Source organism: Hetaerina americana, unplaced genomic scaffold, assembly GCF_022747635.1.
Source record: "Hetaerina americana unplaced genomic scaffold, ioHetAmer1.1.p SCAF_37, whole genome shotgun sequence".
Lineage (NCBI taxonomy): Eukaryota > Metazoa > Arthropoda > Insecta > Odonata > Calopterygidae > Hetaerina > Hetaerina americana.
This window is the reverse complement of record NW_027286952.1, coordinates 503,155-521,947: the sequence shown is the minus strand read 5'-3', so window position 1 is coordinate 521,947 and position 18,793 is coordinate 503,155. Positions and strand designations below refer to the sequence as shown.

At 44.7% G+C, this 18,793-nt stretch overlaps 1 protein-coding gene and 1 non-coding gene across 2 annotated transcripts in view; both read left to right on the top strand.

Moving 5' to 3' along the window:
• Window positions 1-5,665: 5,665 nt before the first annotated feature.
• Window positions 5,666-5,738, top strand: TRNAS-GGA (transfer RNA serine (anticodon GGA)). Its single transcript has one exon. It is a non-coding gene; the product is annotated as a tRNA-Ser (tRNA).
• Window positions 5,739-9,344: 3,606 nt separating this feature from the next.
• The window catches only part of LOC139691492 (doublesex- and mab-3-related transcription factor A2-like), a 30,979-nt gene continuing 21,530 nt past the window's right edge, over window positions 9,345-18,793 (top strand). The window contains exon 1 of the mRNA XM_071589341.1: window positions 9,345-9,569. Coding sequence (XP_071445442.1) covers window positions 9,345-9,569 — 225 coding nt within the window. The remainder of the gene's footprint in view (window positions 9,570-18,793) is intronic.

Below are 18,793 nucleotides of genomic sequence, written 5' to 3'. Positions count from 1 at the left end.
CGTGTTTGAATGTGTATTTGGCCAATGTGGCTCATCTCTTTCTTCTGGCTATGCGTGCCACGAAACGCACTGTTCCTTTCCTGTATGATGTTGTATGAATTCTAACCCACTGTCCTTTCCTTTCCTTGTGTATTGTCTATTTCTCCTTTGGTGGGTGAAACAGCCCCCTGACGCCATCTCTTGGCTGAAAGAATCGGGGCGCTTGGCGACATATTAGACCCACGGATCTCAGGGTAAATTGACTATCCTCGATAGCTCAAGTGGTTAAGAGCATCCGCCCGGCAAGTGGAAAGATCCGGTGTTCGAGTCCCGGTTGAGGAAATATTTTTACTCTTGTGATCCGTTCGATTCCGCCTTCCCCACCTCTATTGTGTTCGTCCTTTATATGTGTTCCTATCCCTTTTCCTTATATCTGTTTCTGTATATATGAGTATATATATATATATATATATATATATATATATATATATATATATCAATGAATTCCCTCCCGAACGCTTACTACATCGGGAAGACCGAAACGGAATGTGTAGACTCGATTAAATACCTAGGCGTTACCCTCACTCACGATCTTTCCTGGTTGAAAACATAGACTATATATGTGTGTATGTATATATATATAGTTATATATGTATATATACACACACACACACACACACACACACATATATATATATATATATATATATATATATATATATATATATATATATATATATATATATATATATATATACACACTCACACAGGACAACATGTAAGTATAAGGAGAAAGAAGTCGATAGGGTATATGATCATTTGGAGGACATAATTACGTGTGTTCCTGCAGGGAAACATTTGATAGTGATGGGGGATTGGAATGCGACGGTAGGCGAAGGAAGAGATGGTGATGATGCGGGGGACTATTGCTTAGGCACGAGGAGTCACCACAGGGAAGAAAGCAATACAACAATGCAGGAGATAAGGGCGAGTCATCACCGACACCTTGTTTGGCCACCATAAAAGGCGTAGGTTTACATGAAAAATGACCAGTGATTCAGAAAGGTATCAGTTAAAGTATATTATGCTTGGGAACAGGTTTAGCAATAGAGTGGTTTATTTGCACAGTTTCTCGAGAGCTAATGCGGACTCTGATCACAATTTAGAAGCTATGCAATATACCTGTAGGGTGCGACTCAAAACCTTAGAAACAGGGCAGATGGTTCAGTCAATAGAATTTAGAAGGGACGGTTAGAAGAAGTACAAGCAGAACGTAGGGGAAATGCTCGTATTGAGGATAGAGAAACGGGTGCAATGGAATGAAAATTGAAATATGAAAAAAAAAATATCTATAGGGACAGGTCTAGGAAACAATGGAACCCAGATCTAAAATGTGGACGAGGAAAGAAAATGGGATAATGTTAACATATCATTAGGTAAGGGATTTATTTTGGACTAATTAATTGAGGCGGGAAACAAAGAGAACGATAGGAGAGTGGATGAAGACTCTCTACAAAGAAATGAAAAGTTAATTAAGGAATTGGTGCGCCATACAGAAAGGTGAAAGTAGTCTCAGGAGGCAGGAGGGCAGATTCCGGGGAAAAAACAAAGATTATCCCAGGAGAATAAAAAATAATCAGTTCCAATAATTGAACCAGGGAAGATCCAAAATAGATAGGAGGACTCTATATAGAGGAACTCTGCGGTAAATCCATAGGCCATCAATGTTAGAAATGGAAAGAGAATATGACGTAAATGAATATAGCTTAGGTGCAGCCATGCATGATGGCGAGACAGGAAGGTCATTATTCAAATCAAATAAGGCAGTGAGTCTGGGCAACATTCTTGCGGAACTACTTAAAAGTTATGGGGAACTTGGGAAGAAGAGTTCTTATGGAATAATTCGTAGATTTATCAGTGCTAGTTCCTATTCCAAAAGACGGGAAGGAGAAGCACAGAACAAAAGTTGGATATCACGCTCAGCTGGAGCGGTTCATAGGATCATCAGCTAAAGGATGGAGAGCAGGGCAAACGATTACTGAGAAAATGCTCAGTTTGGGTTTAGAAAGGGGAGAGGCACTTGCAATGCCATTGCAGCTATGAGGACACTAATTGAGAAGATATATTTGTCTGTTCCGAAGATTTTGAGAAGGTAATAGTTTCGATAGAGTAAATTGTTAAGAAGTGGGGTAAGAAAGGTGTGGTTATGTACGGCGCGAAAACGTGGCCACTGAAGCAGGATGATAGCAGTCGAATGGAGGCTTTTGAAATGTAGGTGTGGAGAAGAATGGAGAAGGCGAAATGAACCGAAAGGGAAACAAATGAGGAAGAACTTGGTATGGTGGGCGAGGAGAGGGGATTGCTGGGAGAAATGCCAAGGAGCCGGGAAAAATGGATGCAGAGAGCACGTTGACCGGCGATGGGGTGTTGAAGACTGTGATAGAGGGAAGGATTTTAGGGAAGCGAGGAAAGGGCAGGAAGAGGATAGATAAGGATGTGGGGAGGGGATGAAGCGAGGAAGGAGGCAATAATGCAGTATTAAAAATTGGCGTGGTGCACGAGGGTTGTCCGAATGGTTTCCGACCTCAGACTATGACCAGCACTTTTCAGATAGAGTATGGGAATGCCTGGGTGCATGCGTTAAAAGGAACTCCCCTCCAATATTTAAGCCATTTTAGACACTGAGTTTTTGTTTGACAATCTTATGAGTGAGTCGTGATGGATTTTATGAAATCCAGCTTTTCAATTGCTCTCTATGTTTTGGCAATATGACCGTCAAAAGAAGCTGTAAATGGTCGAATTTATCTCGTATCTCTTAGTTATGAAATCGAATCCCATGCAACTTCTCCGGGATGAACGGTTCTCCAGATTCACTCGCCGAAATGAACCGTTCGTCCAGCGACCTGGTTCCCGCCACCATTCCTCTCTCTCCCCCTCCCTCTCAACCCCCCTCCTCTCTCTCCCTCCCCTCCATCCCGGGGCTATTTACACCCGACAAACGCAACTTTGGTCGGCCTCCCAGGCCACACACACGCGCGCGCGCGGACTATTGAGTTTGTTTCCACAAGAGAAACCTTTCCTTCTTCTTCAACTCCGCCGATGGAGTCTCTTCCTTGTTGTGTCTACGCGTCAGAAATCTTTTAAAGCGAGAGCGAGCCTTGGTACACACTGGACCCACACCTCCTTCCCTCGAGGCTCGCCAACCTCGGTGGAAAAACACACCGCGGGGGGGGGGGGGCGTGCGAAATAGGCGGTGGCGCTCGGTCGGCCCCCCCCCCTCGGTGCACGGAGGATCCCCTGGGGCCCCATCGTCCCCTCCCCCGTGGGGTCGCCTCCCGGGCTTCTCGTCGTTACGGGTGCACGCATAGGGGCCGCGGTCGGCGGGGCGAACTGGGCGTGTGGCGGCGAGCGAGGGGCCCGGGGACGAGGGCCGGCAAGGGGCGAATCATGCGTGCGGAATTAATCTCAACTTACCGCAAAAAACGCAGTGTCGAAGTGTTAAGGGAATTGTTTGCGAAACATGATTCAAAAGCGGATAAACTCCCGCGAATTACTTGGAGCAAAGCAATTTAGTAAAGGGGACCGGGGTGTAAATGTTTGTGTAGACAGTGGCTTGCGTCTAACTGCTGAGGAAATCCGCGAGGCCCCGATTAGGGGGAAAACGAAGAGTCGAAATCATTTGCGAATTTCCTTATGGACCCACTGTTGGAAGTGGCGAATCGAGACTGGAATGTAATGTTGCGGAATTTATTATTATCAGGTTACAATTCAAAAGAAATGAACCGTGTCCCGATCACCTGGACCACCGTCAATAATTTCGTGGCTTAATCTCGTAGTAAACAATTTTATAAGTAACACAAACGGCGTCGAGAAAATCGCATTCAAGCCCTTATCGAAGTAGTAGTTTGACATCCACAAGGAACTGAGAATCAAGCTCTACCCCCCCCCCCCCTCCTCCCTCCGTCGCAACGCCGGGAAAAGTCATTATGCTCCAGCGCGAAACTTCTCCACGGTTATTCTGAACGATAATTCCGTGAAAATAATGAAAGCGCAGAAAATAATAAGTTATTTTTATAATTATGTGTAAAGGTGAATTCATTATGTGCAAGCGATTTGATTTAAATGCACGAGACGTTAAGGAGCCCAACGTGGACATTTTGTTATTTGAGCCCAAACAGTTATCAGAAATAATCTTACATTTAAGCACATCTACATGACACCCTTTATGCCACCGCTAGGGAGTGTGGCATCGGGTGCTTTCTCACGAGGAATGCACTCTCAGACGTGAATGTTACTGACACGTTGGTTGAATGTCGCACCCGCTGCTTCCATCGCGCTTCTACCCTCGCTTGTTTTTCGTCGGCCGCGGTGGATTCTTCCGAAATGACAGGCACCGGCGTTGGCGCCGATGGCTTGCCTGCGCTCCGACAGAGGCGCCGTGCGATTCCAGTCGGTTCTCCCGCCCCGCGGACATCTGTTTACTTCGCCCTCCGTCCCCACCCTCCTCTTCCCCCTCTCCCCGTCCCCCACCCCCCCGGACCCGCTCTAAGTCTCCTTCCCACGGTCAGGGGCGCCTCCGAAAAAATGCGCCCCTCCGCCTGGCACCGCTCGTCGTGTAGCGGCGGGGGCACGGGGGGTCATCGGGTCGGGAGATGCCCCCAGGGGCCGAAGGGCAGAAAAGCGTATGTCCGGAGCAACCTCGTTGCTGCGGAATCGCAGGGTCATGTGCAAAAGAGGCTGCGATGTTTACCATCGAGTTGTCTCCATTCACGCGAATTGCCTTTCTCCTGTGCTTCGCGAATGGATGCAGATGAATGTCGGGCGACGGCGGAATCCTCTCCGAGTCGCTGGAGCATGTCGAGAGGTCGGACCAGAGTCCTTTCCGGTCATCCTCTCTCTCTAGACACCCCCCCCCCCTAAGGACAGCACCAACATCATACCATTGGTGCGCCTTCATTCCTGGTATCCTTACCACATGTATGCAGTGACTGTGATCAATTTTTTAAGCGTCTCTGTCCAGATAACATTGTTCATTCCCTTGACATTGTAAATACCGCCTGCGAAGTCGCTGGGTAAGCCCATTCTTTGACGTCGTTAACTTATCATGTTTTGGGCATCTACTCTGTTTCAAATGAGTAATGGGGCCATTATTCCATTCCCCGATTCTCTGAGAAAAAAATTGGAATCAGGTTCGAGTGCATCGAGAGTTGAAAACGTAATCCGATTCTTGCCCCCCCCCCGGGGGTGCATCCCCCCCACCCCGCGTACAATCTGCTCTTGCTTCGAATTGGCGCCACGCCGAAACGAACCCACGATCTTTCCATTGAGCGCACCCTTTGGAAGGGAACGACGCCTGATGGGGCGGGGGCGCCCCCAATCCCGCCTTTTGAGGCGCTCCGGTGCAGCGTCGGGTGCTCCGCGGGTCGCTCTTGCAGCGCTGGTTCTCGCCTCGTGTTTGGAGGGAATTCTCTTTCCAAGCAACTGCGGGAGATGCCGCTACTAACCTTTTTGACGTAGTCATCCGCTAATATGCATCAAAATGTAACAATTTCAGAGTGTAAAAGTCATTCACCATGACCGGGATTCGAACCGGGATTCGAACCCGGATTCCTCGATGTTCAGTCGAGTGCTTTAGCCAGTTAAGCTTTCAAGGTGTCCTCCTACAAAATGCGGAGTGCAAGAGGACGCCTCGATAGCTTAACTGGCTAAAGCACTCGACTGGACATCGAGGGATCCGGGTTCGAATCCCGGTCAAGGTGAATGATTTTTTACACCCTGAAATTGTTACATTTGAAGGAGTTGTCTTCCTGCGAGAGAGAGGCTGACATGGGGTGGAGGTCTCTCCTCCCTCCAATACCACCACTCCCAACGCTCCAACATACCCAACACTGAATCTCTCTCCTTGGCCTTGCTGATTTCACTCCTGATTTATTTTCCCTTAAGAGGGAATCCTACATGCATATCAAGGTTTGTGCCACGGGTAGTATGTTCTGCCCTTCATATTCTACCTTTATCTTGGTCTCGCAGAGAAATAATTCTCGCCCTCAACAACCCTTGATACAATCTCCATTATGACTGAACTATATCGAAGATATTTACTTTCTCTGGCCGCAAGGTACTACTCTCCCCGAAACCTGCATTTCCGACCTCAACGCTTAATCCTCTGTTTCCTTAACATCTATTACTTCCTCCTCTCAACTCACCTTCCTAGATGCAAACATATCATTAATCGACCAAACGTTCAACACTTCTGTACATATAAAACCGACCAGCACAGAACAATGCTTATACTGCAACAGTTGCCACCCGTGCCATACCAAATAACCATGAAAACCAAACTTACTCCCTTTGAACACGAGGACAGCGAATCTGCAATCATCCCGACTCCTTTGATAAATTCCTCTCAAATCTACACCATTCCCTCTTCCAAAGAGGTTATCCTGAATCCCTCCTAAACAATAGAATCCGAAGACATACTTACACTCCCAAACCTTCTTCCACCGCAGAAACTCACCCTCCTTCAATCTGCACCACATGGGCCTCATGCAAGAATTCTTCCCTGATTGGGATGCTACAAATCCCACAAACACGCCTCGGCCTTCTCTGAGGCCTTTTTCGGGTCTCCACCCTTCTTTTTAGATTTTTATAATTGCATTGTGTGCCGCCTGGCCAATTCCAGGACTCCAAGAGCCAGATGAAGGATCCAAAATCCCATCCCTCTTTCACCCGCTTTTTAACTCTCTCCCACCAATTCCCTACTCTACTAGCACATCTAGAAATGTAGTTTACCTGCTGAAGTGCCAACTTTGCCCTGCCTATTATATTGGACACTGTACCTCACCCCTTAATATTAGAATTAACAACCACCGGGCCACATGTAAGAATTCTTCCTCAATTGATATGCTCCCTATCCCCAAACACGCCTCTGAACACAACACTTCCTTTGATAAATGCTATAGTGTATCCATCATAACATCCCTCCCACCCTTTGATCCTCCACTGAAACTGAAAACATTAGAGCAATCCTTCATCTGGCTCTTGGAGTCCTGGAATTGGCCAGGAATCAATATTAGGCATTAATTACCCTGCTCCAATTATATTTTCATCCCCCTTCCACCCCCATCACCTTATACATTTTCCCCACCCTTCTAACGCTGCCCCTCCAAACCCGTCCCTTCGGAATTCTCTCCCCACCTTCCCCTTCCATCCATCGCTCCAGCCATCGTATTCCCTTCAGTTCTGTCCCTCTCTTCCTTGATAAAGGTGGTCACGACCACCGAAAATTCGAAAAATATTGAGTCTTTTTTGTGTGTTTCTGTGTTTATGTCAGAGTCCACTAGTGCTAAGTGTTATACATTATATATATATATATATATATATATATATATATATATATATATATATATATATATATATATATATATATATATAAAATATCTTCGAAATGGAACGCTCTTTGGCGACACACAAATATATAAAAAACACAGATGTAGATTTTTAGAATATAGAGACACAAAGAAAGGACACTCACAATTTGTTATTTTTACGTTTCGACAGCACGGCTGTCGTCTTCAGATCAGAATGATTCTGAAGACGACAGCCGTGCTGTCGAAACGTAAAAATAACAAATTGTGAGTGTCCTTTCTTTGTGTCTCTATATTCTAAAAATCTACATCTGTGTTTTATATATATATATATATATATATATATATATATATATATATATATATATATATATAATTTAATATTTATAGAATTTTCGGTGGCCGTGACGACCACCTTTATCAAGGAAGAGAGGGAAAGAACTGCATACCTTTATATATATATATGTATATATATATATATATATATATATATATATATATATATATATATACATACATATATATACAGGTATATATATACTTACATGTATGTATATATATTTACTATTTACATGTATTTAATTATTTGTGGGTTACTATCTGGAGGCTTAGATACAATATCGGACTGGTGATTAGGGCTTAGTACTAAACCGGCAAATGCGCAGCATTGAAGTTTTTGAGCAAAGAACGTGATGTGCAGGATGTAAATTATGGAACCTAGGGTTCAGGGCTAACTGCGACGGATCACGTGACATATTCAGGGGTAGTCCATACTAATACGACGCCTTTGATGGGGAGCACATACGAGGGCAATATGCGGGTCCGCTTCGAAGAAACTCGGCTGCATCGGTGGGGGCAGGAGAGCACATAGCAATTGTCTCGTATGAGGCAGGGTCGCAGAGGGTGACGATGGAGCCGTGGATTCGACGGAGCAATGGAAACGGAGGCAGAGGACGGAGAGAGGGATAAGTGGGAGACTTGAGCACCAATCGGCGAGGGGTGGTGTTGTCGTCCACCGGTGCACGCCCGCCCCTCCCTTCCAAATGCGATGCTCGGATGGAGAGACGATGAATTGGAGAGATGGTTTGCTGATATTTTATCGTACGTCATTTTTATAATTCGATGAAATATGTTATCTGCCAATACCCGTTTAAAAAAAATAAAAATATCGTCAGAAGTTTACACAGCTTACTATCTCCTCTCCTAAAAGTCATCCCTGCGATCGTTAAGGAGTTAGCTCTTTCAAAGAGAACGGGTCCAGATGCAGAACTATCTGAGGGTTGTGTAATTGATTGCTTGAGGCGTGACTTGATGGAATCGATTCAGTTGGCGATGAACGTCCTCTGTTAAATGTGAAATTTTTAATTGGTCGGCCGTGGCGCCGGTCACATTCGATCAGTTGGTGGCGCCCCCTCGCTGCTTGTTTCATTTCGACCCCTCCCACGGTGCCCGGTGAAGGGGACACCCTGGGGGGGGGAGGGGGTCAAGGGACGGAGGCGGTCCCCCATTGGTCCGCCGCTCTCCTCCCGGGTGGGCGAGGCCCGCGAATGGGCGGGCGGGGCTGCGGGAAGCGAGAGGTGTGGCCAAAGTGGTCCAGCGGATCAATGGGTGACGGCCGCAGGGGGAGGCGTGGCTTCCGGAGAGAGGAAACGAAAATGTTTCCTCTCTCTTCGTGCGGCTGAAGCGGGGGAGGTTGCGGCTGTGTGGGCAATGTTTGCTTCTGGGGCGGGAGGGGGCCGCGCGGGAACAGTCACGTCTCCGCGGGGGGGGGGGGGGCCGAATGGAGGAGGTCTCCACCGGGGGTCTCGGAGACTGGGGGTGGGATTCGGGGCGAAGGCCGCCCACTCCGTCCCGCTCGTCGTCGAGGGCAGAGCTCGACGGCAGTCTCGTCCCAGCGCCCAGCCGCTGCCCCCGCTGCCTCCACTGCCGCCCCCGTAGGGCAGAGAGAGGCGCCCTCCGTCTGCCGAACGGCCAGCCCCCGTCCAAGTGCGAGAGCGCGGGATGAGTCAGGGGGCGGCGGGCCCCCCTGGCACTGGGGGCGGCGGCGGGGACCTCTCGCCGTATCCCACGACGGAGAAGGGTGCCCGGCGTCCCAAGTGCGCGCGGTGCCGGAACCATGGCACCATCTCTTGGCTAAAGGGGCACAAGAGGCACTGCCGATTCCGGGACTGCGCCTGCGCCAAGTGTAACCTCATAGCGGAGCGTCAGCGGGTGATGGCGGCGCAGGTGGGTGGCCGACCCCTCCGGAGAGTGCCGCGACCCCTCGGGGAGCGGCGGTGCTGGAGTGGTAAGGCGATCGGGGGTCCGGGATGCACCCCGGTCAACTGCGGGGGCCGGCATTAGGTGCGGCCGACTTTTGATCAGCCGCGACGTCGAGCGAAGGCGTTCGAATGACACTAGGGTCTCTAGGCACGAAGGCCAATTGTTTGCACTTTTTTAAATCGAAATTTCCTTCTGAAGGTGACTTTCCCTGTGCTGTGCCAATCAGTATTTGAATTGCCAATACCCATTTACCGGAAATTCCAAACGGATATTGTGTGTGTACGAAATGTTCTCTGTCTATGCTGAATTTTCCAAAATCACGTTATCTTTCAAGGAAACCTATTACCGGTGTCGTTAGATTTCTACATTCAAAAATGTAACTATCTGATGTGATTTGTTGAAACGTCTTTAATGATAATTTCTAAAAGAATATTTCTTCAAAATAATTGTCGGTGTGCTATTTATTATTCTTGCAGCCCTTGGCAGGTTGAACGTTTTGAGTATTTGCCTCACTCTGGTGCAAATGACCTTCCGTTCGGCTCCGCATATCCCGCATAATTGTCATTAATTACCCTAGAAAATAGAATTCCATGCCTAATAGAATTGAGTGATCAAGTTGCGTTGTGGGCAAGTATTATTGCTTGCCTCCAGAGGAACACTTTATCCCTTGATTTAGTACGAGTGCTTAAGCAATGAGGAAATTCTGGCTTTTTTGCTACAAGTAGAATCGCGAAAATTCGACAATTCCTCATCGAGTACTGACATCCATTTTCGGTCTTCTATATGCTTAGAGGTGCGTTTCTCAGGAACATTTACTTTTAAGTATCCTTAGAATTTCCTTTTTCTTGTCTCCACATTATTTTTCTCTGTGACTTCGCCACTTTTGAATGGCTCCCTGTTGTCTGCCAGCCCCTCCTTCCCGTCCGCCGCCCATGGCCTTCAACCTCACCTTTCATTATTCCTCCCCCATCCACGTCCCTCGCTTGATTCTCACCGGAGGCTTCCTCCAAGTCCCTTCCTCCGGTCTGCACCTGAACACTCCCCGCATGACGTCGGAGGGACGTGTGGCAGGGGGTGTCAGATCGCTGACCTCACTACACCTATTCCAATGCATATACAAACACATGACACCCTGTGATCCACTTAAAGGGCACGTTACAGGGCGTAACTGCATGCAACACGCGTTACAACTATTATACTAATCAATCCGATGGCTACACTAACAACACAAATAAGGAATCCCATTCATAAGGGTGGGCTCACATGTAACGCAATCACCAACTACCAGGTGGCATTCCAATCACGCAGGGCGGAAAAATTCGCAAATGAATCAGGTCTACAAATTTATTTGCACAACACACCGTCACCAAAGGGAGCGTGGCTGAATGTGACATTTTTGTTCCAAACTTAATTGAAGGAATTAGTGCAACAATTTCAGAGTGTAAAAATCATTCGCCTTGACTGGGATTCGAACCCAGATCCCTCAATCGGCTCGACCGGATATTGAGGGATCTGGGTTCGAATCCCAGTCAAGGCGAATGATTTTTACACTCTGAAATTGTTGCATTGAAATGCACATTAGCGGATGACTCCGTTAAAAGTTACTGTTGCGGCATCTCCCGCAGTTTCTTTGGAATTTGAAGGAATTAGCTCAAGATATTGCCACTTTTTTAAAAGTAATTAATCGTTAGTCGATAGAGAAATGCTCAGTATCTTGCGATTGGCAGCTAGCTCGCATAACTCCAATGCACGAGGGTATTCCGACAAGTTTTCTGACCTCACAAGAATGAAAGATATTTTGTCATCAAATTCATTTCCATTTTTCAACATTGTGTCCTAATAAGTCAATACACTTTTTCCCAGGGATGCTCTGACTTTTTTAATCCTTCCAAATAGCAGTTGAAGTCTTTCTCCACAAAATATACGTGTACTTGTGTGATAAGAAAATATGCGTTTACGTCTGGTGAAAATCTCTGTCCTTGAAGCGGAACTTTTAAGGTTAGGAAACAGGAATAGGTGGCTGGGGGTGGGATCCGGTGGATAGAGTATACGGTGAGCGGTCAACCAATTCTAAGTGCAATCCGTGGAATGTAGCCTCGGCGACCACCGAAGTAAGAGCAGGTACGTTGTCCTCATGGGAAAGTACTTTCTTCTTCTTCATCGAATGCGGTCGTTTTTATTGCAAAAGCCTGCCTCCAGCTTGTCTTGTAATAACGCGTAATACTCTCCCATCATTATATTCACCATTTTGAAGATAATCGACGAACACGATCGCAATCCCAAAACACGATCGCCGTCACCGTCCCGGCCGATGGCACCGCCTTTTGTCTTTCTCGGAGCAGGTTCGCCCTTGCACTCAACTGTTCGTTCGTCTCAGGAGTTGTAGCGGTGGATCACAGATTCATCAACAGTTATGAATAGACGCAAAAACAATTGAATCGCTTCGTTTAAACCGCTCGCTCCTACAAGGCCCCTCGGATATGTTCATTCGAAAGCATGTTGGTCCAAAGTGAGCACTCAACGCCCTTAAAACTTACGCCCGTTCGATTATTCTTCAGTCAATACGTGACAAACGCATCCTTTCGATGTGCTCATAGCCTCTGCCATTTCTCCGACCTTAATTCGACGGTCTTAAAGTAGACTTTAATGAACTTAATCGATGTTTTTGGTGGTTGTCACAGTTTTGGACCGTCCCGAACGCCTGGAGTTCAATGGTAACTTGGATATTTAGGACAGTGTTGAGGACAAGAAAATTAGAGAATATTAAGCGAGAGATGGAAAGCGGAAATAAAGATATGTTAGGTCTATGCGAGTTGAGATGGAAGGATAGCGGGGATTACTAGAGTGGTAGTAGTAGAGTAATACACAGCGGAGGGGAATTACCTGACCAATGACCAACTTCGTGGGGACATGTCACCGAACAACGCCAGCCTCGGTGGCGGCGGGGTAACGTCCTCGCCTACCAACCCAAAGGTCGCGGGTTCGATTCCCGCCTACGTGGATTTCCCTCTACTTAGGGCTTGGTTGTATGTGATTGTGTTCAATATAATGTCTGTAATGCAGGGTTAGGTGGAAGAAGGGACTATTAGTCTCAACCTCGCCCAATTAAGTCGATAAATAAATAAATAAAAAAACAACCATAAGGAGGAGGAAGTTACATTCAGTCAAAATGTCATAAATAATGTTTGAATGCAGTCCTTCCATAAAGTTAATGCATTCGATGCAATCCTGAATGAATTCTTCTTTTCTTCTCCTCATTGATTGAGTACTGGCCGGAGAAGTAGTTTAATAGGGGAGGCGACCGACAGCTGAGGTCATTTGCGCCGTTAGGGAAGGACAGGATAGGACGAAGGGTGGAGAGAAACCCGGTGTCGGTAGTAGTACACTCTTAAAGAAAGGCGCAAAGGGTCAAACAATTTAACGTCCCATTCCACGGAAAGAGTACTCACACAAAGTGCTCTCTGCAAAGCACCTTAAGTAGGGACCGGGACACTACCGAGAAATGTCTGCCACCCTGAGATTTGAACCCGGATCCTCGGGGTGGGAAGCCAGTACGACGCCGCGCCATCCCGATCCCCTACCTTCCCTCATCCCTGTCCCATCTGCCCAAATGCGTGTGTGCGGACGTTATTTCAGTTAAACTTTTTTGCGGAGGGCTGCGGTAATTCCAGGTATTGATTTGGAAAGCGTTTGGTATTCAATTAAAAGTCTTGAATGCAAAAGAATTTTTCTATGCGCATCTTAAAGACCACTGGACGACAAAAATAATTGAATGCTTCATTTAAATCAGTGAATCCAAGGTTGCTTATCCCCACAAGATGATCGCGACGTTATAATCAGTGGAGATTACAATGGTCCACCTATTGACTGGAGCGCATATAGTTTCAAAACTGGCGGTAAAGACAAAGATATCTGCGAATCGCTATTGAATTATTTTACGTCGAACTCATTGAATCAATTTGTCACTTCACCAACAAGGGGCCATGATATTCTGGATTTGTTAGCAACAAATATTCCTGAAAGGGTCTTAGCTATAGAAACTGACTGACCACAGAGCGGGAAATGCTATGTTTTCGCTTCATGGGGTCCGAAATAAGAAGCCTAAAAGGAAAATTTACTCGTTCAAAGAAGGGGATTGCAATGGCCTAAAGTGCATGCGGCAGAATCAATTTGCTATTTTTTAGATAATTAGTGATCAGCGAAATACTGAGGATACGTGGAATCACTTCATTGATATCACGCGCTCGGCAATCGACAAGTTCATTCCCTGTACATTTATAAAAGATGGCACCGAGCCTAGATGGTGGTCCAACGCGGATGTTAGAAAGGAATTACGACGTCAAAGGCTATGTCACGCCAAGATGAAAAATATTAGGGATGAATTCTCTAGCGGCAAAAAAATGAGATAACTTACGAATATCCTGTGTCTAGGGCGAATCCCATTAATGAATATCGGAAAGCATTAAGTGATGGTAAGACGGGGTAAATACTGCAAGACACCACTTGCGCTTTTTGTTCATGATATTCTTGTTCTTACGTTCGGACAAAGAGAAGTGGTCGAAGACTTATTTTGACCTGAATATTACCCCTACAGCGGTCGGGCAATGATATTCTGATCCCTTATCTTTCGTGGGAAAAACGACATCTTAAATCTATCTATTCTACCCTCAATCTCTCTCATTTTATTGTAATCATCTCTCCCACCGGAGTACTATGGGGGTAATAAAATGTTTTCAGCATCATTCAATTCTCAGTGCTAAGGAGACCTTATTCTTAATGTAAGAGATTTAATCTGTAATTCAACCTTCGCTCCATTGCTTGATTCCCAGCCTAGCTGTTCTAGTATTTTGGATACGCTACTAAGTTTATCATAACAACATTTTACAAATCTAGCACCTCTACGCTGCACGCAATCCTATTCGGTAGTCGTCCCAACTTCGTGAGGATCCCATATACTTTCAGCAATGGAGAATTCCAGGCTCGAAGTCACTTTTGTGGTCACGTTCGATAAGGCGCCCAGCAAAGAGGGATGTCACGTTGCTGTTCCTTACTTTGGTTTTTTGCTCCTTCATCCTTTCTTCTTTAAACTTCCATCCCCGAATACTGCGTATTCAGTGGAACCCTCCGACAACTTTATTACTCATCCACTCCACTCCGCTCTCATCTTTGGGGGCATTCAGTGGGCGAGATCAATTTCTTAAGGCATGCATTGTTGTTAAAGGCAAATTCAATGTCTTCTCTTGGTCAATTCTTGATTACTATTTGAGAAATATTCCCTAGATATAGAACTACTCGCCACATGGCAGTGGGATCTTATTCAGGGCTGTAAACGTGGCTTACGTCTATGTCAGTTAGTTTCTTCCGGTAGAGTTTATTTATTAGTTCCTCTGGGTAGCCATTGTAAGCTGAAATCGTTTTAATGGCGAAGAATTCCTTATTCATATTTGAATCTAACGTAGGAATAGAGACTAATTGGTGGACGATTGCATGAAATGCCGACAGCTTTTGGACGAAGCAATCAATGACTTCAAGTATAATCCGTTATTTGGCCGCTATACATTTTCTTCCTAAAAATGGAGTACTACATCCCACCTTTGCCTCTAGATAAATGGATAGGTCGAGGCAATTCGGGCAACCTTTTTCTTCTTTTTCTCGTGTGAAATGTACATTAGAGTTGTCGGACTTCAAATGTGCGAGAAACTATTGCCTTTCGGAACCTATCCGCACACATAAGACATCGTTTACATGTCGTAAGCAACGAAATACATTACTAATGAGAGGGTGAGCTGAGGAGAAGAAAACCTTTTCACCATGGTCCACGTAAATATCGGCCAGGAGTGCCCATAGCTAAACCATTGCATTGTTGGAAGAGGAATTACTCAATCACGCAATTCAATCAATTATTTCACGCAATTTTGAAAGGCGCATGCCTATTATATGGAAGATCTCCCGGGATATAATTTATAACAGTGGGGGCCATTTGAAATACAAGTATGCTCATCGATATAAACTACGTTTTTAAAGGAATTAATTATTTTATGAAAAACCATATCTATTGCAGCACAAACACATTACTTACCTTTATTAAAACTTTAGCGCCTAATTGGATTTCGCTCGTTTTTAAATGTTTTGCGTTAAATTAATCACTCAAAGCAGCAGAGAGTTCTTCCGGTTGGAGTCGGTTATTGGCGACATTGCTTTGCTTTTAATCTATTTCATGGAGGAAAATGCTTGTTCACATGTGTATGTGGTTCTAAAGGGACGTATTTCAGTGTTTGCATATTGCCTTATCTCTCGGGAATGTTCATTGGGTAATGAATGCCAGAAATTAAATAAATCAGAAGCACATTGATGTGGAAAAAGCCCATCAAATTTCATTTTCAAGAATAATTGTTTTTGAACAATCACTTCTATTAGTGTCTTAATTGGTCTTGTCTGTACTACGTTTTGTTCAGTACGTGAAAATGGGTTTATATTAAAACGAGCATGTAATCTTCTTCTTTAGCAAAATCATGAAAACGACTCTCAAATGACTCTTGCAATATCTTGATATTTTCAATATATTTAGTCAAACTGTTATTATTTGCAGCACACTCGCTCTGTCCTTTCAAATGTGGAAATTGACTGAAATCCTAATTTTTTAACCGAGAGATTAGCAGTTCTAATTTTATTAATTGAACTGATGTTATTAACTAAGTCAAGGAATAATTTATTCTTGTCTGTAGTTTTAAATTTAGATAATTGAGATGGCTGGGAACTTTACATAAAAATACCAAAGCACATAGCCACATAGCTATTGTCAACTATCAGGGTTCTTTCTTCAGGTAGTTCATCTTCCTGTCCCCAAAACTTAGAAAGGGCATTTTACAATCACGAGAATCTACTCAGAAGCTGATCTCTAGAAAACCAGCGCGCTTCACAACGAAGCATTAGTTCGCCACATTCCAAATCTAATAATTCATAGTATTCTCTGAATTCTCGTCTGTTTCATTCTCTTGCTCAAAGTTGATTCACAAATTTCTCGACTGACTGCATAACGTGCTGCAAGTGTTCCCCCACGGTGCCTCTCGATGTGTTACGCAATGATATTTCGGTATAGGACGTTTTAAAAAATGCTCAAGCAAAGCCGTACAGCCATCGACTTTTTTATTCATTGATGGCCCTCCGTAAGTACACACCCTAATAAGTTTGCTTTAATGTAATTTTAGATCTTCTAGGCATGATTTCACCTTTCCAAATATGTCTCGTCCTCTTGTTTTACCATGCAAATCCTTCTAAGACATTAAAATCATCACCAATTTCTCTTATGCAAATGTTTAACTGGGCAACATCACATATAGTATCCGTTGAGTCATCCAAAGCTAGAGGAAAGGAAGTAGAAGTATGGAGAAGGTCATCCAGTCGCTGAGATACATCCTGAGATCCATCCTGTCTCGGAACTGCCTGCCTCGATATTGAGCTCATCTGCTTTCCTTTCAAGAACTTTATTACCAAGATGGCGTGCCTGCACATATTTGGAGGCAAGCCTTAACAATTTTATCTTCATCGGAAAAGTTCCCTGTTTTCGCAAATGCTAAAGCAATTTCATACGACGCTTCTGTCATCGCCAAGTCTTAGCTACTTACTTTAACAAACATTTTTTGTCTTTTTCTAATAACTTCCTTTTTCTTAGTTACATATTCTTTTCGTAACTCAGACTCAAATCTGATTCTGTGCTCTATAGTGTTTCTTAAGTTCATATTTAGTATTTTGCGAAAGAGTGCTATCACAAACATTGAAAAACGGATTTCCTGAGGAACTTGCCATAATCAGCAACTCATTTTCCCATTGTTAAATAAAATTCGCGCTTACGATGACTTTCTTGGCTTCTCTTGCCCATTTTCATTTGCACTGTAATGAAAAATAGGAATTTAAGTATAAAAAAGTACAAAACTGAAAATGGTGGAAATGAGCAAATACGTACGTCGGCTACAAGAACGTGCGTCGCATCGCACAGAATATCAATTATGCGGCATTTTAAGTCTTTGTTCTCATAAAAAGAGTAGTGGCGCTCTTTTTTGACAAGCGTAAAATATATTTAATCTTAAATCCGTCTCTCAATCGCTGTCAATACAGAAACCACGTCAGTATCCTCAATAAACCATTGCTTCAAACTCGACGCCACGATGGCTGACTAAGAACTGACCGATCATATTGATAGCTCGCCTGTCCTTGGCACGTGAAATCAAACACAATGATGCGTTATTAGGGCGCGGTGTTTGCGATCGGGGTCTAGGAAATATTTTTGCATTCGTGATCTGCTGGATTCCGCCTTCCCCACCTCTCCTGTGTTCGTCCTTTATGTGTGTTCCTATCCCTTTTCCTTATATCTGTATCTATATAAATGAGTATATATATATATTTTTTTTAAGGTAATCTACCGGTTAAGGTAGGTTTTTGGATGGACACAACTACCAAACAAATATTTTTTTACTCCTAACAAAACACAAAATCCATCATCCTACTCTATATCAGGTCCCTCTTCATCTCTGAGTACTTTCTTCCTCCCTCCATCCCGTCCAACATCCCTATCCTGTTCCTTCCCTTTCCTCTTTTGCCCAACATTCTACCCTCTATCACAGTCTTCAACATCCCACTGCCGGTCAACACCCCCTTCATCCACTTTTCCTGCCTCCATAGGATTGCTCCCAACAAACCCCTCTCTTCGCCCACCATACAAAGTACTTCCTCATTTGTTTTCTTCTCTGTCCATTTCACCTTCTCCATTCTTCTCCACACCCACATTTCAAAAGCCTCCATTCTACGTCTATCCTCCTGCTTCAATTACCACGTTTCTGCACCGTACATAGCTACGCTCCATATCAAAGTTTTTACGAGTCTTTTCTTAACATCCTTACTCAAAGTCCCTGTCATCAACTCCCTCCTCGTGAAAGCCTCTTTGCCTAGCGCAATTCTTCCCCTTACGTCCCTACTACTTTGACCGTGTTGGTCCAAAACACTACCGAGATACGTAAACTGCTCTACCTGCTCTAGTTTTTGCCCTCCTATTTTAATGTTAAGCTTGGCTTTTTTTTCTAGATAATCGCATAACCTTTGTTATATTAATATTGATTCTCATCCCATACCTGTCGCACTGAATTTCCAATTCACTCAGCAATGCTTGCAGCCCCTTGGCTGACTGACAAACT